Source organism: Grammomys surdaster, unplaced genomic scaffold (assembly GCF_004785775.1).
Source record: "Grammomys surdaster isolate TR1022 unplaced genomic scaffold, NIH_TR_1.0 142, whole genome shotgun sequence".
Taxonomy (NCBI): Eukaryota; Metazoa; Chordata; class Mammalia; order Rodentia; family Muridae; genus Grammomys; species Grammomys surdaster.
This window is the reverse complement of record NW_021604600.1, coordinates 2,728,111-2,754,989: the sequence shown is the minus strand read 5'-3', so window position 1 is coordinate 2,754,989 and position 26,879 is coordinate 2,728,111. Positions and strand designations below refer to the sequence as shown.

General features: G+C 38.5%; 1 protein-coding gene across 1 annotated transcript in view; it reads left to right on the top strand.

The window, feature by feature from the left end:
• Nucleotides 1-26,879, top strand: part of Usp31 (ubiquitin specific peptidase 31) — a 59,617-nt gene that overhangs the window by 6,361 nt on the left and 26,377 nt on the right. Inside the window, exons 2-7 of the mRNA XM_028764229.1 lie at nucleotides 17,242-17,379; nucleotides 18,414-18,505; nucleotides 18,599-18,691; nucleotides 19,436-19,571; nucleotides 22,576-22,720; nucleotides 25,211-25,388. Of these exons, the coding sequence (XP_028620062.1) occupies nucleotides 17,242-17,379; nucleotides 18,414-18,505; nucleotides 18,599-18,691; nucleotides 19,436-19,571; nucleotides 22,576-22,720; nucleotides 25,211-25,388 (782 nt within the window). The remainder of the gene's footprint in view (nucleotides 1-17,241; nucleotides 17,380-18,413; nucleotides 18,506-18,598; nucleotides 18,692-19,435; nucleotides 19,572-22,575; nucleotides 22,721-25,210; nucleotides 25,389-26,879) is intronic.

Below are 26,879 nucleotides of genomic sequence, written 5' to 3'. Positions count from 1 at the left end.
AAAGGCTAGTTGTTACTGGTTTCAAGCAGTGTTCTGGCATGATTATGTTCAAACATTTCATGTGCATTCTGGTGCTGAATAGTGAGCAGAAACCAAGCTTGGAGACCAGGCAGTAGGCTTTTATAATGGACCTGGTGAGAACACTGGAGGGAGGAGATAGATTTGAGACACATGTAGAGCTAGACTATCCTTTCCTCATCATTGCCAACAATTGGGCTATTTATGTATATGTGCAATATGTGTTCTATATGTTTGTCTTAATGTCAGTGCCACACTGTTTTGATTACTATGTGTGGTAAGTTAGAAAATCTGGTGTGATATCTTCACCTTTATCCTTTTCAAGATCCTTTTATCTTCAGAGTCTCTTGATATTCTGTATGAACTTAAGGACTTTTATTTCTGGAAAAAAATGCTGTTAAAATTTTGATGGGGTTTATGTTCATCCGTAGACTGCTCTGGGTAGCAGTATCATTATAATGGTACTGAATTTTGCAGTTCATAAAAATGGGACAGCTCCACTTATGTCATTTCTTATTTCTTTCAGCCGTGTTTTCTATTTTTAGTACAGTTTTTTTCTGCCTTGATTAAAACTGATATTTTATTCTCAGTGATGCTGTTGTAAAAAGAATAGCTCTTTTTGGTTTGGGAATGGGATCCAGGGCCTACACATATCAAACAGGTTTTCTGCTGCTGAATTGAGAGCTACACTCTCAGCTGCATAAATAGACTTGCTAATTTCTTTTTTGGATTGTTTATTAATAGTGTATAAAAGTATGTAATTGATATACTTTTGTCATGTTGATTCTGTATTTTGCAACTTTGCTATTTAGTTTATTTTAGCAGATTTTCCTTGTATCTATAGTTTTCTACATAAAAGATATCATTTGTGAATAGAGAGAGATAGGTTTCTTTGATATTTTTAAGGTTTTTTTTTTCTGATTTTTATTGCAAAGTGGGTATCCTTGTTTCATTTCTTGGTCTTAGAGGTGATACTTTTCAGGCTTCCATCATTGAGAGTGCTTGCCTCTGTCCTGAGACAGTATCCTTTTCTTCTTGGTTTGTTGATTCCTCCCACCCCCCTTAATTCATTGAAAGAGTATTGGTTTTGTTAAATGTTTCTTTTTTGTATCAGTTTGAGGTATTCCTGCCTCCACCCGGCATTCTGTTAATGTATGGTATTTTACATTGTTTGATGTTTAATATGTTGAAACTTCATTTCACAGCAGGAATAAATTCCACTTGGTTATGCTATCTATTCTGATTTTGATACTTTTTCCTTTTCTGTTATGTTCCAAAACATTTCTCTCTTTAGTAATTTGGAGTTGACTGCCTGTGTGATGTAGATGTATACCAAGGCTTTTGTGTAATTTGGTAAGCTGTAAGGTAGTGGCCTCTTCTAGTCCCACTGCTCACTTACTGTGAGACCTTGAGGGTTACATCTCTGGGCTTCACTTCCTCATCTGCAGAGGAGATGACAGTATATCTACTTCCTAAGCCTGTTTTGGAATAAATGAGAAAAGAACCTGGCAGAGGGCCTGCACACAGTGCTCGCGAGTGCTAATGGATGCTGTTCTCATCCAATCTTATGATCACCTTGCTTCTGTTCAGAAGGCTTCTTTAGCATTTGATGATGTATTTATGAGTTTTGCATCCTGTTTCATCAGTTCTATTGATATCAAATATTGCTTACTCTCTTTCATGCTCTTCTTTAGAGTTTTTCATCTTGTCAAGTAAAAAAAAAACAGTTATTCTGTGTGAATTTTAACATTAAATATCTATATTAATTTGGGACAGAGAGCTATCCCTACTGAATACTCATATGCCATTGACAAAAATCAGTAGCCTTCAACAAAATGTCAAATAATTATGATATAGTGAGAAAGCCTGTGTCAGCTAATAATTGAGAAGAAATTGAGATAGTAAAGAACCATCTATTCCTCAAAGGATAACAGGATTGGGTGCACTTATTTGTAGATTCTTCCTAGGACCAGATAATCCCTACATTGTATGAATTGTTGAAAAACAGAGAACTTATCCAGAGACAAGAGGATTCAGATTTCTGAACCCATTGGTTTTTCACCCAGTTCCCTGTATGCAGTGGGTAACGATTACATCTTTATTCAGTATCAAGTTCCTGCTCCTGGTTTGTGGAATGTGCACACTACTGGTTAGTCTGAACTGAAGAAGCCACAGCTAAAGACAGCTTGCAAACTAGCCTATTAGCAGTATGGATGTGCTGATGACAGCAAGGTCTGTTGTAGACCTGGGGCAGACCTCACTTGAGGCTTTAAACTTTCAGAGAACAGGGAAGAATCAGAAGATGGAGTGGCAGACTTCAGTACTCAGGACTTTATGAGCAAATAAAGCCAGAGAACAAGTTACTGTGCATAAAGGTGCTCTTCCTGTCATCAGGCTCCCTTAAGCAGTCTGGTGATAAGGGGCTGTATGTCCTGTCCTGTCCTGTCTCTTGCTTCTTTCCTTACTTAAATGTGTGAAGAATGTGCACTGCCAGGTGATTTGACAGTATTTGGCAACTATAAAGGGAAAGAATGAGGTAGGAAGAGTTGAAAATAATATGGAGGGTTCTTGAGACAGGTTATCTTGGGGTGGCACTTTTCAAGACAGGTGAAGTGGAAAGTGGTTTTGGAGGTGAGGGATGAATTTGTTTGTATTTGAACTTTAGAAACCTAGGCAAAAATCCATTTTTAATGTTGTCTTTGTTGATTGCTCCATTTTCAGGAGCTGTAAAAAGTGAATCATTTAAGTCAGCAGTTCTCAACCTGTGAATTGAGACCCCCTTTGAGGGGGTGTCAAATGACTCTTTCAGCAGGTGTTGTCAGGGACCATCAGAAAACATGACTCATAACACTAGCAAAATTACAGTTATGAAGTAGCAACAAAAATAATTTTATGGTTGGGGTTACCACAACGTGAGGAATTGTAATAAAGGGCTGCAGCGTTAGACAGGATGAGAACTGGCCTGTCTGATCTGTCCATAGAACAAACCCTTAACCCAAACATAGCTGACATGACATACAGATGCTGGTTCCCAGTGAATTGTTTGACATCTTCCTTTGTGTGTTTCAGGCTTTTGCTTTGACTTGGCCACTTCTGTTTTGATACATGTGGTTTGATGGATTTTTCCTGTCTCTTTATACCCTCCTCACAATGAGGGGCAACTAAATGGGGCAGTGTTTTCTGTTTGTATAGTTCCCCACAGCTGTTTCCTATAGTAAAAACTCTGGAAAACAATGACCTCATAGTTTCCACATACTCAAAACAAAACAAAAAATCCAAGGCGCCCCCCCTTTTTATAATAGCGAGAGAGAAGTCATTAAAAACTTGAGTAAAACCTGTCATCTGTTGCCTCTGCTTTCAAAAATTATTTGCTCTGTTATTAATTGTTCATTCTCTGTTCTTCAAATGATTTTTTTCTTCTCTGTATAACAAACATTTTTGCAGGGAGCACATGGTGTTATCTTGAGTCTTTTGTTGTGGTACGATTGTTCCTTGTCTGTGTAGAAGCCATTGTTCTATGCCTGCACTGAGGCAGTGCCTAGAGGAACTGGCCAGTCACTGAACATCTGTTGCTTCTTCCCTCCAGTTGTCAAGCTCAGATGGAGCAAACAGTCCATCCACAAACAAACAATTCATGCTTTAGAAGATTCCATGGGGCTGTTCAGACAATGACTTTGTTGGTATCTGCCCCACTAAAAGAATGTAGGTACTTATCATCAGATTAGTACATTTTAACTCTTGACATTCTTCTAATCTTTAAGAACATGGCATAGATACCTGGTTTTTGGGCACATTAAGAAATATAATTATGGGACTGGAGAGATGATAGCTCAGGGGCTAAGAGCACTAATTGCTCTTCTTAAAAAAGAAACCAAACAATAAAAAAAAACCCTGGTTTAGTTTCTTGTACCTACACAATGCCTCCTGCTGTTTGCAACTCCAGTCCCAGGGAGTCTGATGCCCCCTTCTGGCTCTGTGGACACCAGGCATGCATGTATACATGTGGGGAAGACACCTGTACACATATGTACAAATTAAAAACAGAAACAGAATCATGAGAATACTGTGTATGTCTGTCTGTGTCTATGTGTCTGTGCTAAGCCAGATTATTTACAAAGTGATTTCATGCTCGATTTAAAATTTTTTACAGCAACTCTGAAAAAGAGTGGCTATTGTTACTTTTGTATTAAATTTTGTTTTGGATATTGGAGTTCTGTGCTAGTGAGCAGCAGAGCTGTACTGCAGTTCTACATTTTTTTCTTTTTCTTTTTGATCATTAAAGGAGAAAATAAAAGGAAGGTTTAGTGAAGAATGTGGTTCTCAACCTGTGGGTCGTAGCTCCTTTGGCAAAACCTCTATCTCCAAAATATTTACATTATGATTAATAACAGTAGCAAAATTACACTTATGACGTAGCAATGAAAACAATTTTCTGGTTGGAGGTCACCACAACACAGAAAGTACTTATTGTGTTTAGTATACTTTAGTACAGAAAGTGTACTAAAAGGTTGCATTAGGAAGATTGAGAACCATAGCTGTACAAACTAGTATCCTGTATATGTCCTAGAAATGATGGCTGGGATAACACAGTTCCTTGCTGTCAACTAAAGCCATTTGAGTACCTTTCTTAAACCCAAACACCCAGAGTTCAGAGATCAAACACACTGTTGGAGCCAATCCTCATATCCTGTGTGGTTTGAGGGTTCTTGGGCATCAGATGTGCTGCCCTTCACTGCTGTACTTGATAACTGATTTGCTCTTTCAGATTCAGGTTCTCAAGTGATCGTGTAGGTTTCCAGGTGTCTTCCTAGTCCTAATGTTTATGTTGGTGGATCAGATAAGGTTTCATCAGGGATATTGGTCAAATTTGTAAAATTCTGAAACATATTCCTTCAAGTTACATAATGTATAACTATCTTTAAAATTACAATAGAAATGGAATAGAATGCTGTCTTTTGTATTTGGGTCTTTAGTGAGCTGCCCATGGCACATATGTGAAGGGCCCTGATTTATTGTGTGTTATTGGCATGAAGCCTAGGCTGATCCAACTGCAAGATAGGTATATAGTGTTCTGATGTCAAATGAGTATCATAATATGGAGAAGTAATGACTATTCTAGGCAGACCATACCTAAGGGTTAGTGTCTCATTGTGGCTAGGATACTGTGTAATCTTGACAGAAAAACTGCCATTTCTGTAGTTGTTGAAGAAGCAGAGAAAAGAGATGTGGCCTAGGAGGAGTGACTTCCAGTAAGGTAAGGGAGTTATTTTGAGGGAAGGCATTTGGTAGATCTTCTGCACATAATTCCAGCTCCTAGTTCTGTCCACCTTATATCTTAGTTATATAATTGCTATAGTCATCCTACCTTCCTCATCTGTAAACTCTGCCACTTCCAATTTCAAGTTTGTAATGCTGCCAGATTAGACTTTTTAGAGTTTACTTTCAATTACATCTCAAAAATCACTATTGCCTTTCCTGTTACATACAGAATGCAGTATGTATTTCTTAGCATTTAAGCTTCTTCATGGTGTAGTCCCCTTTAGCCGAAGGGCTGAATAAAGACTAAGACTTTGATTCAGATTCTGAGGTCTGTGGCAAGGGACTTCCCCCCTCTTAGTTGAGTTTTATTTTATGATGCTGGTATAATAGTAATACTTTCTTGCTTGGCATGATGGCTTACTCCTATAATTCCATGTTTTGAGAGGTTGTGATAGGAGGATCACTAAACTTGAGGCCAGCCTGGACAACAGAGAGCTATACATTCAGGTCAGCCTGGGATATAGTTAGATCCTGCCTCAAAGGTGGGGAAAAAAAGCCTTTCTTCATAGACTCAAATATCATGAATAAGTGAGAAATATCTGTAAAGTGCTTAATACAGTGCCTGATAAGAGATCTGGTAGCATTGTTCTCCTCAGCCTCTTGCCCCTACTGGCCTGCTCTACTTTTGTCTTTGTGGGTCCAGAGAACATAATTGCTCAAGGCCTATTTTAAAACCCAGTCCTCTATTAAAGTGTCCCCCACCCCTGTGGTTGATAGTAGTAGCTCCTTCACTGAGAGCAGGTAGCATTTTTCATGGAACTCTTATAGCGCTTATGTTCTCTTAGCTATGTTTAAATAGAAAATCTACCTTGTGAGGTGAGTATATTGAGCCCACATGTGCCTGATTCCCAGCTTTGCTAGTTACCACTTGGTGACTGTTCTTATTTAATAACCATTGCCTTTTTTGGCTGGCTTTTGAAGTGAATTCCAAGTGTGTTTGCTCCATTACTAATTCAGTATCTGTACTGTGTTTTAAAAATCACTGTTCCATCATCCACCTAAGAAAATTAACATGGATTTTGTAGCATCATCATTCTATACTATGTGAGTGTGTGCTTCTTTTCACACACACATACACACACACACAATTTTTTTTTACAGTTTATATATATATATATATATATATATATATATATGGATTGATTAAGGTCCTAAACTGTGAGTGGATTAAGTAATTTTTTTTTTATTTCTTGTAATTTATTTGTTGTGTGAACTGTTCATGTCATCCATCAGTACTTTTCAGATTATTTGTGTCTGAGGACAAAGTTTAAAAAATTTCAAACTGGGTCTGGCAAGATGGCTTAGTGGGTAAAATTACTTGCAGCACAGCCTAATAACTTAAGTTTAACCTCTAGAACCCACTGTATTAGTAAGGAACTGACTTAAAAGTTGTCCTTAGACTTCCACACACATCCCATACAACACACACACACACACACACACACAATGAAATAAAATTTCAAATTGTTTTGAGCTGATGTATAATGCAGTACATATGAAGTACTAGAAAAATGAATCTAAAACAGCTTGTAAGACATTATGGGCTGGTGAGAAGGCTCAGTGGGTAAAGGCACTAGCTGTCAGTCTAAATTTTATTCCTGAAAACTGCATGGTAGAAGGAGATAATTGACTCTGTATCACATGTGTGTACACATACAGTAAATAATTGTAAAATTTTAAATGCTTCCATCTTAAAAGAACAGTTTCATTAAAACAGTATTAAATTTGGCCTAGTTATTGTTCATCTGTACATGTTTTTGTAAGTACTTAATGTTGGTTTCTGCATCTCATGGTCATGATTTGAAGATTTTTATTCTGGGGATTTCTGTAGTGCTTTTTTTTTTTTTTTGATGTATTCATGGAGTTTCAGTTAGAATGTTTCTCTGTCCGTATTTCATGAAAATGTTGTTAGGTCTACAGTTTAAGAAGATTGAAGTTCCCCTTTGTGGTGATCCCTTGTGTCTGTGGTGCTGTTAACCTCCCTCAGGGTATCTGTCCTCTTTGGCTGTGTCTTTTGTAATATTGGTAGTAATTAGTAATTATTCCCCATTCCATTAATTCATTAAGGGCTGAAGAATGGTGACACTAGTTCTGGCATTCATTTTTTTGTGTTTCAGTTGTGAATACTTCTACAGAGACACTTATGCTTTTTGATTATCCTAATGTATATTTTGTAAAATAAAGACTACGTGCTTAATGCCTTCTCTTTATTTTCCTATTTTAAAAACAATTGACTTTCTAATATGGTTTTTGTAACTTTATGAACTCTTAGGCTTAATCTTATTTTCTCTTAGTCATAATGTCATAACTACTTATCCCATCCCCTGCCTTCTAGAGTTTACCCTTATTTATTGGCTCAATGGGGTCTCTTTGACTTGTCTTCCCAGGTGCTGGGACATGTGCCGCTGCACTTGGCTACTGGTAGCCTTGTTGATACATAAATTTTGGTGATATCAAACCAGAGAGTAAGGAAGTTAGGATGTTCCTGGTTTATTTTAGATAGTTCTTGTACCAGATCTGGATTCATTCTATTTGTTTAAAGAGTCCTGGCTCTTCAGTTCAAATGGTACTGAGATACCACACTCTAGGAATGTATAGTTTTAAAGCTAGATCATGAATTCAAATTCTACTTGAGAATTTTAGGGGCTTTTGTCTCTGTTGGACTTAACCTCTGTGTCTCCTTTCTCCTTTGATGGAGATCCTCTTTACAGCATGTGGATTTTTGTTGCTTCATCACACTGTGCACTTATTACAGTAGTAATCCAGTGCTGTGCTAACAAGGGGCATTTGAATCACTTTCTGATGTCTACAGCATAGATCTTCAAGTTCTGGGTCCCTTACTGTGATTGAAAGTCACTTGGAATAATTCCCTGTTGTAGTTTTGTTGTCAACTGGCTACAAAGTTAAAATCTTGTTTTGTTTTGCATTTTGCATTTGTTTTGCATTTGATTTTGAGGGATTGCTGTCTAAAGTTTACTTTTGCATTATTATGTGAAAAGTATAATTTATGACTTGAAGTCAACTCTGAAAAGTAGATCTATTTAAAAGTTTAGCTTTTTATCTGATCCTTACATCCTGTCCTTTCTCTCTAAATTTTATGATTTTTTCATCCACTTTTTGAAAACAAGTAGATTTATGTGTGTGGTTTGCATTGATCTCTCTCTGGCTTGGGTACATAGTAGTTGCATGTATGTGTGGGGTGTGTATTTGTCCTTGTTTTCTTATGTGAGGAGCACACAAGTGCCTACAGTATACCCTGCACAAGGGATTATTTTATATTCCTTACAATATTGTAAGGCAGATTTGCACAGCATTATTTGCTTTATAGATTATGTAAAGAGCATTTTCTGTTCAGACTTCTCATTCCATGACTCTGCTGCCACATAGTAACTAGTCCTGCTCTTTGTTCTGAGTATCACTGGGACAGAGAAAGATCCTTTTTTAAACTATAGGGAAGGACATTCATCCTTTCCTTGAGGGCCATCACTCTAGCAGGAGAATGGTAATGGCAAGACCATATTTCCTGTGTATATTTGTTCTTAGTATTTATAAAGACACATTAAGTTGGACTACTTGTCAATCTGCCCTAAAGTAAGAAGTCCCCTTTTAAAAATTCAGTGACAATTTGGTAAATTTCCCTGTGTTAGTATTTAATTACTGGAAGTTGTAGTAGGCCTCAGTAATTAAAAGACAAATTCCTTTAAAGATAACTACTAATCATGAGAAATACCTGTGAATAGATAATTTGGGAATTTTAATAGTGCAGGGAAGAATGGAAAGAGGCTTCATTTTCTGGTTGATAGAAAACTGAGCATTGGATGTTCTCTAGCCTCATGTGAGTCTGATGCTCTGTCATAGCTGTGAAGTTAGGAAAGTGATTGCAGTGTTGTAGCTGTGACTTCCTGGATACTCCTTGTTTATTTGGCCATCATCAGAGACCATGCTGGGTTGAGGGGAAGGAAGGCCACGGTTGAAGGATACTCCTTTTCTTCTGTGAACCTGTGGTTCAAAACTCGCGCGGGTTGCGGTGCGAGTCACGCGGGCTGCTAGAGTGCAGAGATTGCAGGAGAAGCCAGCCCCCCCCCCGCCCCCCGCACGAGTTTTCCACTTACACAAAGAGTCCAGAATTTCAAGAGACACTGTGGAGTTGAAGACATGTAGATTTATTGACATGATGATGAGTCTGAATGATGGTGTGCTCTCCCAAAAAATCCCAGGAGAGGCCCCCTTATATTGGGGAGAGGAGGGGCTTAGGAGGTGACTATGCTCCAGCCTTTAGATAATATGTAAATCTTGAGGCAGAGACCTGTTCCCCTGCCCTCTACCTGGACTTTACGTGACCTACTGTATGTTACATGGAGACCTCCTGTCAGGTCTCTGGGTTCTGGGGGGCGTGGCCAAACACCCCAGGATTTCCACAGCCCCACATGAACCTATGCATTTGACTCGTCAGAATGTGGAGCAGCTGAGATCTTGGCAGGCCATTGAGCCCCAGTTTTCCTAGCTTTTCTTTACCATAGATATGTAATTAGACTCATAGATTGTGGATATTGGATGATTTACTGTGGGTAATTCTCAGTGTGATATATTCTGTGCCATTGAATTGTCAATATATGATCTTAAAAAAGACTCCTTCAGATAATTATTTAAATACCAACAGTTCTGAAGATTTTAAACTTTTTTCTTTAAATAGACGGCTGGATCACATGCTGTGCGTATTTTCCTAGACACTTTGTGCTGTTCTTGATTAGAGTTCTTTGATACAAACATTAGTTGCTGAGACCCCTCTTCTTTGACATGGAGTGTTCCTTTGGGGCCATACAGGTGAAGGGTTCTAGGTCGTTGTCTTGCGGTGCTTGGTCCCATTGGTCTGCACCAGTGCCTTTCATGGGTCATATTCTCTTTCTCTGTCCTCTCCCTGGGAGTCGGTCATTTGCTGCTTCACATCTATATTTGACAGTTTCTGATCTGCTCTTAGTTAAGTATCTGAGTGAGTAGGAAGTACATAGAGCTAGAGCCCAAGAAAGTATAGCTGAAATGAGACATTTTAGTGTGTGTGTGTTTCTTTTTTGAAAGTAACATTAAAGCTTTTATAGAATATTGTATACATGCAAAAAATGCACAGGTCATTAGTATACAGCGTGATAGATTGTCCTAAAGTAATGAATTGTCACCAGGTACAAAAATAAGTTACCAGCACTCTGAAGGCTTCTGTTCTCCCCTTGGTGGCTTTATCCTTTATCCTCACATAAACTTGTTTTCTGGCCACATATCACTTCATTTAGCATGTTGCTTTAAAAGCTCACAGGTTTGTAGGATGTATCTTACTTTATTTCATTGAACAACAAAAATAATTATATATGAATGTTCCATTTTGTTTGTTTGTTTGGTTTGGCTTCTTGGGATAGTTTATGTAACCTAGTCTGGCCTGAAACTCATTAGGCAGCCTGGCTCAGAACTTGCCTTTTCTACCTCAGCCTCTCAAATGCTGGAATTTCAGGTATGCACTTTCCCTCATCACCTGTTGTCTTTATGTTGTCTTTTCTTTTTGGTCCTTTGAAAGACAAAGACTGTATACATAGTGCTACTAGGAATGTTCTATACAGGTTTTTGAGTGAATGTGTATTTTTATTTCTTCTGGATATATACTAGGAGTAGAATTGCTGGGTTGTATGGTAACTGCATAACTGGCCAAGGAGTGTCAAACTCCTTTCCAACATGTCTACATTATAACTGATATAATCCATTCATGTATTTATTTATGTTTGTATGTATAATTTTCCATCATGCAATTTCTGTTTCATATTGTATTTTGAGTAGTTTTGTCATAAACATTCTTTAGCTCATTTCATCAACATGTAATATCTATTTGGGGACATTTAAATGACTTCTAGTTGTGATGAACCTTTTTACATACATTTTTATTCATTTCTTCAGGCTAATAATGGTGACATTCCTGTAAGAAGTTACCTTAAGTCATGTTACCCAGTTTTACAGGGTTGACTGTCTACTAGCAGTTGGAAAGAATGTTCTGTTGAAATTTAAAAAGGAATTTTTTATGTTGTTAAGTGGAAACTATTTTACAGGTTTAATGCAGATCTGGGGATTAGTGTCAGAATATCACACATAGGAGCCAGGTGTCCTGCCACCAACCAAGTCTAGAAAGTGGAAGTGTATCTGTGTGACACTAACATTTTGCCATTAGGTATTACTCTATTCTGACTCTAAACACATTTTTGTCTGCACAGACAATTGACATTCAATGTGAGAAAATTTAAACTCTGTGTGAGCCTCAGTTGAAACATTGAGTTACAACTGTTGAAGATGCTTTATTTATCAGTGAAAAGTCATGGACAGAAATGTCTTAAGGCTGAGTGTTGTTTGCTTTGGACAAGCTACTTCGTAGTTCTCTCAATTTTTTTTTTCTGTTGATTTTTTGTTTTGATACAGGGTCTCTACATAGCCCTAGCTGACCTGAAAATCACCATATAGATCAGGTTGGCCTTAAACTCACAGAGATCTTACAGCTGCCTCTGCCGCCTGAGTGCTGGGATTAAAGGTGTGAACCACCACACCATTTGTGACTACTAATACTGTAGCATGGAATTTTCCTCAGGATGGACTTTGTAGGAAATAGCACCTATAATTACTCTGAGCCCAATACAGTATATTCGCTCAGTAAATCTTAACAGTGAATATTGTATTAAGTGATATAATACAGTTATGAAGGAGCCTCTCGAGCTTCTCACACGATTTGATGATTTAGAAAGTGAAATGAGAGCTTTTCCAGCCTGGTCCTATTTGGTCTCAGTCTCCTTTCACTTTAGATGTAGAGTCACTAAAAACAAAAATTACACTTGACAAAAACTTGGAGTGCTCAGGTTGTGCCATAGACTAATAATGTTGCATCTCTACTGTTGTCAGGATATGAGTGTTTGTCTGGTTTGATTTGGCTGTTTCCCAGATGACTGTGATGTGTAGCCAGGGTTGGTAAGCTGTGTTTTAGATATCTTCCCTTTCCTTGTTTTCAGGGTTATGTAGCACCACAGGTTAAATCATGGTTTTGAAAATGCACATAATAGAATCTGCATAATTTTTCTCTGCCCTCACCAGAGTCCCTATATGTTCAGAGTCCTTATATGGTCAGAGGTTGAGGTGGAGGCTTTTTAGTATGTCAGAAGGTCAAGACCTTAGGGTTTGTCTTCCAGGGTCTGTTGCCAGATTTGTATTGGTAGGCCAAAGAGCCTCCACAGAGAAGGTGAAAGTGAGGGAGTAGATGAAGGACACAGTACTGTTTGATCATGGCTGCATTCTGGACCCTGTGTAGCAAACTGCTATGTAAGTACTTTGCCTTTCTCACTGTTTCCTCACCCTTCTAGTGTGTTTTATAGCACTCACCCATTCTCACAAAGATCAACCTAAGGCTTAGTTATTCATTAACTTAGTAGGTATCCCAAAAGTCAGATTCAAAAGATGAACGGTTTTCAAGACAAATGCTTATTTATTTCTAGCATTAGTTTAGAAAACAGATTTCACTTTAGGTATTATCTGTGAATTTAGATGCTCATATTTCATATATTTCTTTCTCTAAAATTGTAGATACAAGTTGAATATCCTTTATCTGAAATACCTAGAATGAGAAGTGTTTGGGGTCTCAGATTTGGTTTTAGATTTAGGTATATATATGTATATGTATATGTATATGTATGTAATGAGATATTTTGGGGTTGTATGCTATGTGGGGTTCTGAGGCACACACTAAATAATTAACTATTTTTCTCTATTTTGTTTTGTCTAGGTAAGAGGTAAGATAAATAGTCCCTTGTGTATCTTTGGTGAGATGTCACTATGTTGAGGGCCTAAAAGTGGCAGAAAGAAGAGCTTTTGTGTTTGTTCAGTGGGATTTTCTTTTCCTTCAGTTCCTTCAGTTTCTGATATGGTGATTGAGGATAGGATTGATCCAGAATAGATTTTGTCCTAGTTAGGTTTGCTTTAGTTTAGTTGCCTGTTCATTCTTTCTTGACAACTGTCTTGCTGAGCAACCTCCTACAGTATCTTGGTACATAGCGATTGGTGGGTGAGTCCAGATGAATTGAAGTGTTAGTGGTAAGAACCATAAGCAAACTTAATGCAATTTTGATAAATTAAATGTTGACCTGGTCCTGAAATTTTAGTGGCTGCTGTGTGTAAAGTTTCATTGATACATAATGGAGATTGTGATTTTGGTTAGTTTGTTTCTGGGATACACAAGCTGAAGAAAATAGGAGTGTGTTTTGAATAGAGAGTTGCTGTGCTTCTGACAGTTGCTATGACCTAGCTACAAGCTGTAAGATTTGTTATCTCTCCCATGATACATAAGACCTCTTAGTTGTTCTGTTTCCTCTGTAAAGCAAACTATGCAAACTGGTGGAACTGGTATCTTCTCTTGTCTGTAGTTCATCTGTGTAGGACTGTCTTTGCTTGCTTCTGTTGTCTGAGCCCCTAACCTGTTTAAGGAGAATTCCTCTACTTTTTAAATCTCCTGTCTTTGAGCTGAAGAATGTTCTTCAGATCTCTCCTTTCCATTAGCTGCCTCTCTCTAGGTAGTCACAGATTCTTGCTTGCTTGCACAGCTCAGCTTCTGGGATATGGAGAATGGTCAGTGGAAGCTGTTCAGTTTCCTTACTTGTCTTCTGCTTTACTCCTTTGCAATAGATATTTGCTTCACTGAGATCAAATCGGCAAGTGAGACCAGAGGATGACCACCCCAGTGCTTGTGTTACTTGACTTTTCTGTGGTATTTTGCATTGTTGCTTTCATCTGCATGAGATTCAGTTTGTGTGAACTCCCTTGACCAGTCTCATTTCTTTTTATTAGGCTCATATTGTCAAGATTTTAGCCTGGTGGCTACTCTTCTCACTAGATACTACTTGAGCAGTTCTCTTTGCTCATTTGATAGTCATATACATTTCTGACTTAAATCACTCCCCTAGATCTCTTTCCTGAGCCATGTGTAGCCATTTGGGGTGATACATAGGTGCCTCAAACTCAGATTGTTCAGAACTCTGTGGTCTCAAATTATTTTCAGGTTTATTCCTGATCATTACCCAAGTCAGAAATAAAAAACCTTAATGACATTCCTGGTATTCTCTTTAGCTTCACTGACCTAGTATCACTAACTATCTATTCATCTCTATTCTTCTACTGTACATACCAGTGGCTTTGTTTTGATGCTCCTAGGTGAAGGAACAGAAGGCCACAACCAACATACTTTACAGTGGTGAAGATATCAAGAGTGTAAATATTCCAGAGGCTCTGAAGAGGCAGAGATCAGGAGGGTTGAATCCTAATCATTAGACCACCGCGGAAGAGACCAATTTATCAATGAAGATAGATAAATAAGTAGAACTAGACCAAGAAAAAAGTCTGACCTCTGCTGGGAGAATTTGGGTAGTGTAGTGAAGGCGGTCCTGTATCTGTCCCTTGCATGTTGTTTCTGGATGACATCCATGTTTTATTCTTCTAGCTCTGTTTGTTATCAAGTCCTTCCTCCACTATTTTTTTCTTGAGACAGACTCAGTCTCTGTAGTTCAGGCTGGCCTTGAATACACAGCAATCCTCTTGTCCCAGACTCGAAACTGATGAGATATTTGATATGAACAACCATGCCTGGCTTCCTTCTCTTGATTGCTGGTGAGTTTTATTGGTGTCACATGTATTATTTCTCATATCTCTTTGACTCTTCCTCAAACTGAATCTCAAAATAGTTTATAATTAACGTTTTGTTGTTGTTGTTACTTACATGTGATTGTCATCAAGCTGTGACAGTTCTTCACAATTAAATTACAACCTGTTTCTTCATTTTTTAATTTTTTTGGTCTTTATTATTTTTCTTAATTGGAAATAAAGCAGGCAGTTTGTGATTCTCTCTCTCTGTGTGTATGTGTACCTGTATGATGTGTGTGAGGATGTGCATACCCTATGACATCTATGTGGAGGTCAGAGTACAGCTCTGTAGAGTTGGTTTTGTTCTCTCCACCAACCTTTCCACGGGTTTTGGGAATCAAACTCAGGTTGCCAGGCTTACATGACAAGTGCCTGCTGAGCCATCTCTCTGGATCCAGTTTTTAGTTGCTTGGTTTGCTTTGTCATTGTTTACCTTTAATAATTCTGGTAGGTCATTTCCCCATGAATCTCTTCATTTGGCTCTTTAGATGTTGTGGTCTTGATTTTCTTGGCCACAGCTCTCATGACTTTTTTCTTCAGTCTCCTTTGATGTCCTCCCATACCTGAATATATGTGTCTTCTGAGTTTTCTCCTCTGGCTTGATGTCTCCTGATATCACTGGACAATCTCAGTGTTATTTGTGATTACAGTCACTCATCTGTTGACTTTTGTATTTTTGTTTTTAGTGTAGACTTTTGCACTGAGCCCACATGAGTACTTTCTTAAACTTCAGGTGTAGTGGATTTGAAAGAAAACTTAAAATTGTCTTCTTTCCCTTCTATCTTGATGTATGTAAAAACTTCTGTCTGAGCAGACATGGGTGATGGAGGCCTGCTTCCTAAGTCTCTTATTGGCCACAGATTCTGTTGATTATGACATATTTATAAATCTCTTGCAACTTTGCCTTTTCATGTATGTCTTCAAAGTGTTGTCTTTAGACTCGTGTTTTCTTTCCTCATTTTGTTTCCCAACTGCTTTACCATTGTGTACCAACCCCTACTCCAAATTAAACACTCATAGCTAAGGTTGGAGTGCTATTTGCCTCATTTATTTTTTATTTTTTTTATTTTTTTATTTTTTTTTGGTTTTTTGAGACAGGGTTTCTCTGTATAGCCCTGGCTGTCCTCACTCTGTAGACCAGGCTGGCCTCGAACTCAGAAATCCACCTGCCTCTGCCTCCCAAGTGCTGGGATTAAAGGTGTGCGCCACCACTGCCCGGCTTATTTGTCTCATTTATATATAAAATGTTCTGCATGCATTATTCTGTACCAATCCCCACAAGTCACTTCCTTTTTTTTTTAAAGATTTATTTATTTTTATTTTATGTATGAGCACACTGTCGCTGTCTTCAGACACACCAAAAGAGGACATCAGATTCCATTACAGATGGTTGTGAGCCACCATGCGGTTGCTGGGAATTGAACTCAAGACCTCTGGAAGAGCAGCCAGTGCTCTTAACCACTGAGCCATCTCTCCAGCCCCACAAGTCACTTCCTTGTACTTCAGAATAGTCCATCTTCTCTTCTCAGAGCACATGGTCTTAGCCAGTTCACTTAAAACCATTTCCTGGCTTCCTGTATCAGCTTTGATTTGCTATTTAAGTTCGTCTTGAGCCAGTCTTGTCTTTACTCACTCCTCTTGCTCTTCCTTGCAGACCTGCATTTTCAGGTCTCTTTTACTTTTTGGTCTTTCATAAGGGTGTCATACTTTCTTACTACTTTTAAATATGTTTAAATATGTTGCCCCACCCCCCCATTCCTGCCTCTATCCTTTAAGGCTTAAGTGATGTCTTGAGAGATTATTATCCTCCAACTCTTTGTCATTATCCTCTAGCTTGTGTTCGACTTCCACAACACCTTCTCTGTACAACCACTATATTAATTTTAAAAATATATTCCTAAACTTTTAATTCTTAGAATAATTTTAGATTTACAGAACAGTCAACAAAAGTAAGAGTCCTTTAAAAGTCTGTATTGGTTTGGTTTCCTTGTCATTAGTATCTTATACCATTATCACAGCTAAGAAGTGAGCATTAGTACCTTGCTGTTGATTGAATTTAATTTATCAGGATATTCCTTCGGTTTTGTTTTTCTGGAATTTTTTTGGGACACCTTTGATATTTTATATCCCTATTTCAGAATTATGATAGTCTTTAGAGCCAGGAACTCACAGCTGTTCGTGCTGATTATTTACTTGCAGAGTATTGTGTCAAAGAATGCATTGCAGTATCGAGGGAATTCCCAACATGATGCCCAGGAGTTCCTGCTATGGCTTTTGGATCGAGTTCATGAAGACCTCAATCATGCTGTAAAGCAGAGTGGCCAGCCTCCTCTGAAGGTGAGTACATGTAGTCCCTGGGGCAGTCAGGGAGCAGGGAAGAGGGTAAAGAGAGAAGGAAGTCTTCTCATAAACATCCACTGGGCTTGTTTCGTTAACTAGTGACTAGCTCTTGGTGTGTATAAAACTAAGTGGGGACTTTATGAGATACTTTACCTGCTTATTGTGCTGGCAATGTAAGGTAAAGACAACTGTTCCTAAGGACCTTACAGTCTAATGGGGGCGGGGTGGGGGTGAGGGAATTGGTTGCTTTCTATTCCAGTAAGATACATACTTTGTAATCAGTAGGACAAATAACATAGCCAGAATGGAAATGTATTAATACCTCTGCTGTTAGATTTGGATTTGAGCATAGGAACTGAGTCCAGAATGGTCCTACTGAAAAACATAGTATTTCTTAGTCAACTTCTCTACGTGTATCCTTAATATGATAGATAAAGTGGGAAGATTTTATATGATGAGAAGGTTACTTCCCCAGGGAGCTTTTGAAATTAGCAACAAGTCTCTTCTGTATTTCAAAATTTCTAGTTTTAGAAACTTGGTGGTTTATTCTGATTTAAGGTCCTTTTGTTCCTGAATACTATACTGTCATATAACTGTAGATATGGCTGGCTTACTATATGGGAACAGCCTAAAGGCCAGGCACTGTGTTCCTAGTCCTTATATCCTAACATCCTATACAGTGTTCTCTACATGTGGTAGCAGATGTTTAGTATTAGGGACACAAAGAAGTTGAATAAAATATGAAGCAAACTGTGGGTTAAGCATCAAGATAAAGATTGAAACAACCGAGAGAAGAGCTGGTCTCAACAGGCTAGAGACCGATAAATGTGGTGTGCAGTAGTCTGTCTGAGGGATTGAGTCCATGGGAACTGTGTTCTGTTTACTTTAGCACAGCGTGTTCCATATACAGCTTATGTTCTGGGTTCCATGTACAGCTTATAAAGGACATTGGGTATTTGTGACCTTTTAGGCTCAATTTCATTCAAGAATTGGTACTTCGGCCTGTGAATTATACTTTGTTTTTTTTTAAGCCACCATCAGAGACAGATATGATGATGCCTGAGGGACCATCTTTTCCTGTGTGTAGCACTTTTGTACAAGAACTTTTTCAAGCCCAGTACAGGTAGGAGCAAATGACATGTTCCCTCTTGTTTTGTCTGCCTGGCGTAGTTCTATGTGATCTTAATGTGAATGTTTTACATTTTTGTTTTCAAAGATCTTCTTTGACATGTCCTCATTGTCAGAAACAGAGCAACACTTTTGACCCTTTCCTGTGCATTTCTTTGCCAATCCCTCTGCCCCATACAAGGTAAGAATGTATGTGTAAAATAACAGTCTGCTTTGATGGGGTACTTCTTCCTCTGTAGGCGCCAGTTAAGGCTTTTCACTTATTTAGTTAAGTAATAGATGTAATAGTAACGAACACAAGCCTTGTTAAATTCTTGAAGCTAAGTGCCTGTTGGAGTGTGCAAGCTGAGCAGGTACATGATAGAGGCAAGACCATGCCATAGTCTTTTTAAAGACTGGTTGTCCTAGATTCTCTGGAGACCCTGCTTGTACTTATTTTAGACTTTAAAGAGTTTGCAGAAGCTAGGCAGTTTTGAAGGAAAAGACAGAACCAATTATGAATATGTTGTTTTTGAAAAATCTTTTTATGATGATAGCTTTTGCAAAGTTCTTTCAACTTGTTAGTAGTTTTTAGTTAGGTCTAAATGAACTATTCCCATTTGGCTTCCAGATAAAGGGAGAGCCCACCCCTCCTTTTTAGATAGAGTCCTGCATATTACAGGCTGGCCTCAAACTTGTGTAGTTGAGAGTGACCTTGAACTCTCACTCTCCTGCCTTTAGGTTCCAGGTGCTGCAGTGGCCGGCATATGCCACTGTTCTGGTTATGTCATATTGGGGAAGGCAGGGCTGTGCATGCTAGGGAACTGAGCTATGTCCTGGGCCTAGTTTAGTTTTTGTGTTGATTTCAGGTCAGGTTTGTTTCACTTCTTCTATATTTGAGCTAAAATAAGTAACTAATGGGAAGATCTGACTTTGATCTGTACAGGCCTCTCTATGTCACTGTAGTGTATCAAGGGAAATGTTCCCACTGCATGAGGATCGGTGTGGCTGTGCCTCTGTCTGGGACTGTTGCCAGACTTCGGGAAGCCGTGTCTATGGAGACGAAGATCCCCACTGATCAGGTAAAAACCTGCTAAGACCAAACTACACATGAGTCATTATAGTATTGCATTCTGCTTATATGAATTTTTTTGCCCCAATTTCTGCTAAACATGTTTGAAATTTAAAACCAGTTACATTTAGTGTTGAGGGGCAGATAGATGGAGGGTATCCAGACTCAAAGAATACAGTGTGTAGAAAACTGTTTCCTGCTTCAATTAATTGTATATATAAAAGGAAAAACTGCTTTATTTTATTTTAAATTTTTTTATTGGATATTTTATTTACATTTCAGATATTATCCCCTTACCCTTTCTCCCCAGGAACCTCCATCCCATCCCCCTTCCTCCTGCTTCTATGAGGATGTCACCCCACCTATCCCCCAACTCCCACCTTCCCACTCTCGAATTCTCCCACACCCGGCATCCAGCCTTCATGGGACTAAGGATTTCCTCTCACCTATGCCAGACAAGGCCATCTTCCCCTACATATACAGCTGGAGCCATGGATCCCTCCCTAAGTGCTCCCAGGCTGGTAGTTTAGACCCTGGGAGCTCTGGTTGGTTGGTATTGTTGCTCTCCTCATGGGGCCACAAACCCTTTCAGCTCCTTCAGTCTTCATTCTAACTCCTCCATTGGGAACCCATGATCAGTTCAATGGTTAGCTGTGAGCATCTGCCTCTGAATATGTCAGGCTCTGGCAGACCTCTAAGGAGACAGCTATATCAGGCTCCTGTCAGCATGCACTTCCTGACATCCACATCAGCGTCTACCTTTAGTGACTGCATATGGGATGGATACCCAGGTGGAATGGCTTCCAGACAGCCCTTCATTCAGTTTCTGTCCCACACTTTGTCTCCATATTTGCTCCCTTGAGTATTTTGTTACTCCTTCTAAGAAGGACCAAAGCACTCATACTTGGTTTTCCTTCTTCATGAGCTTCATGTGGTCTGTGAGTTGAATCTTGGGTATTTCAAGCTTCTGGGCTAATATCCAATTATCAGTGAGTGATATCATATGTGTTCTTTTGTGATTGGCTGGGCGTGGTGGCGCATGCCTGTAGTCCCAGTAGCTTGGGAGGCTGGGGCAGGATTGTGCTTGAGAATTCAAGGCCAGCATCCTGGGTGTCAGGAAAACCTGCTTTATGTAAGACCTTATGGCTTTGTTTGTAAAGTATAATTACTTAGCATTTCACACTACTCTTGTAGCATTTAACAGAGAGGCTTAGGAACCCTTCCTGCCTGTTTTGGTGGTGAGAATGGGCATCTTTCCAGTATGGTGTTTTTGTTTTGTATATAGTATATGCTTGTTGTGCTTGTTCTCTGGCCCCTGTTGTGGGGTTTGGACCCAGGGCTTTACTCCAGCAAACAAGTGCACTGTACCTGAGGTACATCTGCCAGCCTGTTTTGTTTCCTTACTTAAAGACCAGAGTCTTTTGTTTAGATAGGGAAAAGTTGGGTTTCCCCTTTTCGGAGAGGGGAAGCGGACACACCTTGGTAAGTAATTATGTTTAAATTGACCAAAAAATACTTTTGACTTGTGGTGACTTAACATATTTTACACACAGTTTTTACTGGAAAAACATCACGAGAAACATTTGTTAGGATTTATAAGGAAGGATGATTTACCAGTGAAATAGTTTTTCCCTGGATAGCTTTTGGAAACTTCTATGTAATTAGTCACTTAAATAATAAAGGTATTTTGTTCTTTGGCCTCATTTGGCTCCATTTGGGCAATTTCACTTAAAGCAGTGTTGCTTTAATGTAGCAGACTTCTTCTATTTTCATAGGCTAAGTTCTGGCACAGTGATAAAATATTGATACTTTCTTTACTTTAAATTGCTGCTTGATTCTTTTCCTGTCCAGGATGAGAGGAGGGCAGACAGAGGAGAGGTCTTGGCATCCAAGGCAGACGCAGCTGTGTCTTTAAAGCCTCAGTGCTGTCTCACTCTTCACATGTGGTATAAATTGGCGATATAATTACTAGTTTGCTTTAGCTCTCAGCTTTCTGGAGAGGTGAATTATACTTCCATGCTCACTAGGAGAAAAACAGCATAAGCATTAAGTCTTTAGGAAGAAATTTGGGAGGAGCTTCCCCTGCCCAGGGCCATTTGTGAAACAGACCACAGGCCTTTCCATCTCATGGACTTGTTTAATGGTGGTACCTGGAACCTTCTGTTCCCAGTCTAGTACTTTTGCCCTGGACTGCACTGCTGAACTTGTAGCAGAAGCTCTGAATGTAGCAGTCGTCTTCTTCCCTGCCTTTTGCTTTTCTGTTTCATCATAAAAATATAACTTAGAAATGAAAAATATCTTAAGCATCAGTGCAAGCAAGAAGGTCACTAACTTTAGGGCTGTGTTATATCGTATTTAGATTTTTTTCCCCTGAGAGTATCCTACAATCTTTTCTAAAAGTAGAATTATTTGCACATATCTTTCTTAGCTTTATCTTTTGTTTACAAAGGGTTTGACTTCATAATGCAGATAATATTCAGGTCATCCTTTCTAGTAGCTTTCTAGGGCTGCATTTAACTAGCTTCTAGCATTGGGCATTTGAGTTGATTTTATGTGTTCCAATATAGATAGCCATGGCCATTTGACTTTTTTTTTTCAATCTGAAAAGAGAAATGATGTGAAAGAATGTCTTAGATTCAGATGTAGCCTGTCCTCTCCTAGACTGAAATCATATGGATCGTGTGGAACCTTAGGCAGGTCTCTGTTGCCTTCTTCCTCCTGTGAAACAGAAGGATGAGTGATTCTGTTATTTTCACCTATCCCCAGACTTGGAGGAACCCTGGATTTAGTGCTATAAGTGGTCTAGATTTAGAGTGTATTGTTAGACAGTTGCAGAGGTTACTATGCTTCTAAGAGTCTTTCATTACCAGCAAATAAAATGGTCCTAGAAGCTATCTAATAGCCCTCACTGAACATTTTCAACATGATGGTTTCTGAAGGTCAGCATAGGAGTAGAAGATCATTTTATATTGAATTTCCAGCAACACAACTGTTCACATTTTCCTATTTTTTAGATCGTGTTAACGGAAATGTACTATGATGGGTTCCATCGTTCCTTTAGTGACACAGATGACCTGGAGACAGTTCATGAAAGTGATTGCATTTTTGCCTTTGAGACTCCAGAAATATTTAGGCCTGAAGGAATTCTCAGTCAAAGAGGTAAATGGTCATGTTCTATAATGCACCTGAGTATACAGATTTGACTACTGTGGGCATCAATGTGTTATACGATAGTATACAGTTTTAAAAATTGTGATTAAGTGCACATACTGTTGTGATTTTTAGATTTTAATTATCTTTACTTGGTTTTCAATAAAATCTATTTTATTGCTACTAGTGATCCTTCTGAACACCAAATCTGATTCCTATGTATTGGACATTTGACTCTTCACCTGCCTGTTGTACAGAGCCTCTTACGTGCCTTCACATTATGTAGAGGCTCATCTCACCAGCCTTTCTCCCTATTTTTACAAGTTTGCTTTAACCCACTTCAATTCTCTAGTTGCATGTGTGTGTGTTTGGGTTTTAGTATCTCTGTTCTGCCCCTGTTTCTAATTTCTTGGAAACTACTGAACACATTGTAAAGACATCCTTCCTCACATTACTCAGAGTACAAGGCTCATTTCTTCTTTTAAGTGTTAATAACAACTTGTTTATTTGAGTTCTTCTATTTTGGACATGAATTTGCACTTGCATCCTTAGATGCCCTTCTTCCCATTCAGTCAAGTAGATTTTTTTTCTTTTTATACCATCATCTCTAATAAATCAGTTTCATACTTTATTCTCTTTTTGTTGTTTTTCTGTGTCCATCATATTGCCACAGGAATTTTTATTCCTGTGCTCAATAATAAATAAAAATATAAATAAATTTGAGACAAAGAAGAGAAAAATCTCAAAATAATTATTAAAAATAAAAAATACATAACTGAAAGAATAGCCTCAACTTCTTTTGTAACTAAATAAAAAATACATTTGGACAGAGTCAGATACCAACAAAGACAGACAGACAAGTGAGTAGCAGCATGTTCCCAGTGACTGCTTCCTCTAGTAAAGCCTTATTTCCTTGAGTGTACACTGCTGCTTACGCTTCTATCTTTTTATACCTAGCCGTTTCTAATGTGCAGCAAGAGTCTAGTTAGTGATTTTTCAACTGAAAATTTCCTCATTCTGTCTGCTCCATGATTGCTTAAGGATTATGTTATACACTGAGTTCCTATGCACTATTGGATTTCATGTCCTAACATGTTATACACTGAGTTCCTATGCACTATTGGATTTCATGTCCTAACATGTTATACACTGAGTTCCTATGCACTATTGGATTTCATGTCCTAACATGATACTCTATCTAGAGCATGTCTCTGTTGGAAGGTACATCACTTGCAAGCATGTGTTAGTCTAAGATCTAAAGACCCTGTGAATGACAGCTGTGAATTAGAGAGGTTAGATCTCTGTCCCCAGCTCTCATTGGCTAGGGACACAGGGCTGTGATTTGAAGAGTGGATCTTTGTCCACTGCTGCTGAACAGATCCCATTATCTCACTAGGACTCATGTTCACTTCCCACACTTACTTTGCCAAGAACCTCGGGAATGAGGTAATTTATTGTTTCAGATTTGATTTCTGTTATCTTTTATTTTTTCACATCACAGTTTAAAATGGTTATAAAGTGATAACCTACTCTTGTTCCTTTGGAATTTCTTTGTTGTATTTATGCTAAACTGTGTTCTGTCTAGCAGCTCAATTAAAGTTCAGGTTTTTGTATTCCTAGTGATTGCTTTTTAAACTATCTGAATTTATTTTGATATTAGCTATGTATTTGTCACTCAAATTGTTATAATGCTACTGTATCTTAACAGCAAGCCTTATAATGCTGGCTGTTTAGGTATTGCCAGAACTCTGCTGTGAATGCTTGTCTGTAAGTTGTTCTATTTTTTCTTCTAGTATTTCTGTTGTTGGTGGTATTGGCAGAAAGCCCTTTTCTCCCTATGAGGGGTGTATTTTGTTAGGTGACATAATTTTTGAAAGAAATTAACAGATATTGCCCTTGATTAGCTACAGAGCCTTGTGATAGCATTGAAGAGCTGGATTTCCCTAAATAACAGGAAGTTCTGCTAGAAGATACTGAAGATTTGTGCTGTCTGTTAGGCATTTTTGTTCTTGCTAATATGGGTTGATCTCTTCTAGTTATGTTCTCACAACAGCTCTTGATTAGTAAGTATAGTTTTGTCTCTTGTTATAATAATCAAGGACAATAAACTGCTAGTGAAACCTTGTAGATAATTCCAAATGTTATCGCTATTGCTTCTGGAATGTGTTTGATTACTGGTTACTGGATCTAACTTTAGAGTGTATTTGTGGGTCATTCTAGTAAACTTGTTCTTCAAAACCATGTCTGACTTAGACTCATAGAGAGTTCTGATATCCAGTTTTAAAAGACAGGGAAGCCTACTTTAAAGGAAACAGTGAATGCTGATACCTAGTCTATTGGCTAGATGAGTGATCTTAGAGAGTGCCCCTATTTTAAATTGTAGTTTAAATTATAAACGACAGGTTTTTTTTTTTAAATTATTTCTATTTCTATTCTTTGTACTGAATGAATGAGAAGAATCTTGAAGAACTAAGTTGAGCTGTTCTTATTTTGTTCCAGGCATTCACTTAAACAACAATCTAAACCACTTGAAATTTGGCTTGGATCATCATAGACTGTCTTCCCCAGCACCAACAGCAGCAAAACAAGGGCGAGTAGACTTGCCCACCAGAGTGGCAAGTGACAAGATTGTTTTGCTTGTATGTAACCGGGCCTGCACTGGGCAGCAAGGGAAAAGGTGAGAACCAGCTATTTCCCAGTAAGTACTGACATTTTTGAGCTAAATGCTTTAAAGTCTTTTTTGAAAGCAAGGATGAAAAATCTACTTTTAATGGGAATTTTGTTTTGTTTTTGAGGTAGGGACTCCTTGTGTATTACAGGCTACCCATGAACTCCCGATCCTCTAACCTCAGTTCCCAAATGCTGGAAGTACAGGATGTTAGTTTTTGGTTCTGATATTGAGAAAGAATCTTTGTATAAGTTGATTGAGTTTGTTGGATTGGGAAGGGAAAGACTACAAAATCCGTTAGATTCTGAATAAGAGGTGCATGTTTTAAGACTTAGGTAGCTTTTGAGAGCTTATATTCTATGTGTATAAGGCTATTCTTAGAATTCTGAACCTGTATCTTAAAACTTTATATCTCACTGTGTCTGTTTGGATAGTACATGCTCCTCAGACTTATGTCCCAAACTGAACTCATTACCTTTCTCTTCAGTATTTCCTGTCTTGGCAAGTGGTACCATCACTCATTCAGCATTGTAAGTCAGAAAGTTGGGAGTCAAAAATTTCTCTCAGATTTCTCTGCTGCCCTCTTTAAGAATTTATGGGAACTATAGAATATCTTTCAGAGTAGCTTTATCACAGACGTGTCACCTGATAATAGATAAATGTGTTTCAGGAGAAGGACTTGGGTTTTGTTTCTTTTTGTGTGTGTGTGTTTTTTTAACTAGTCAAATAGCCATTAATTTCACTTTGAAATAAGTTCCTTGGGTGGTAACATAAACATAAAAGATGTCACATGTACTAATGATATCAACAAAAATGCTGATACTTACAGTCCCTGAGGATATAGACAGGTTCCCTGTTTTCAGGAAGTTGGTATCCTAGTTAGGACAGGCTAACCCCAAACAAGTGAATACATTTAACCTCAAGTAGTAGACACCGTGTTGAAGACATTGATACTGACTAAAATGATAGGGTGTGAATGAGTAAAGGCTCTGGGTCTGCATGTGAACCAGAACAGGACAGTGCCCCAAGGAGGAGGAGCCAGCTGTGGTAGCCTCTGCATGTGAACCAGAACAGGACAGTGCCCCAAGGAGGAGGAGCCAGCTGTGGTAGCCTCTGGGGAGAGGTCCTGTGTAGAGGAGGCCCCAGTGCAGATTAAAAGTATGATGTGGTTAAGGTACAAAGTGGAAAGGAGCTCATGGTATTTTCATTGCACTGGTAGCTATGAAAACCCTTTAGTGGCACCAGACTCTACAGAGCAGAGTCATTACCTTGTGATAGGAAGCTATTTGATCCGTGGGGGCTTTCAGTGTTACTTTGGTGGGTAAACCACTAGATGGTCATTAGGAATTAGTTTTTTTGGTATTTTTTACAACTCTGCATCAGCCTGAGTCTTCATCAGAGTTCATCTTTTAGCAAGCTTTCTCATTATTGCATTGATTGACTGAATCAGCAGCTTCTGTTTTCTACTTATTCGCTGTTTAGGCCACGAAGGTAAGTAAA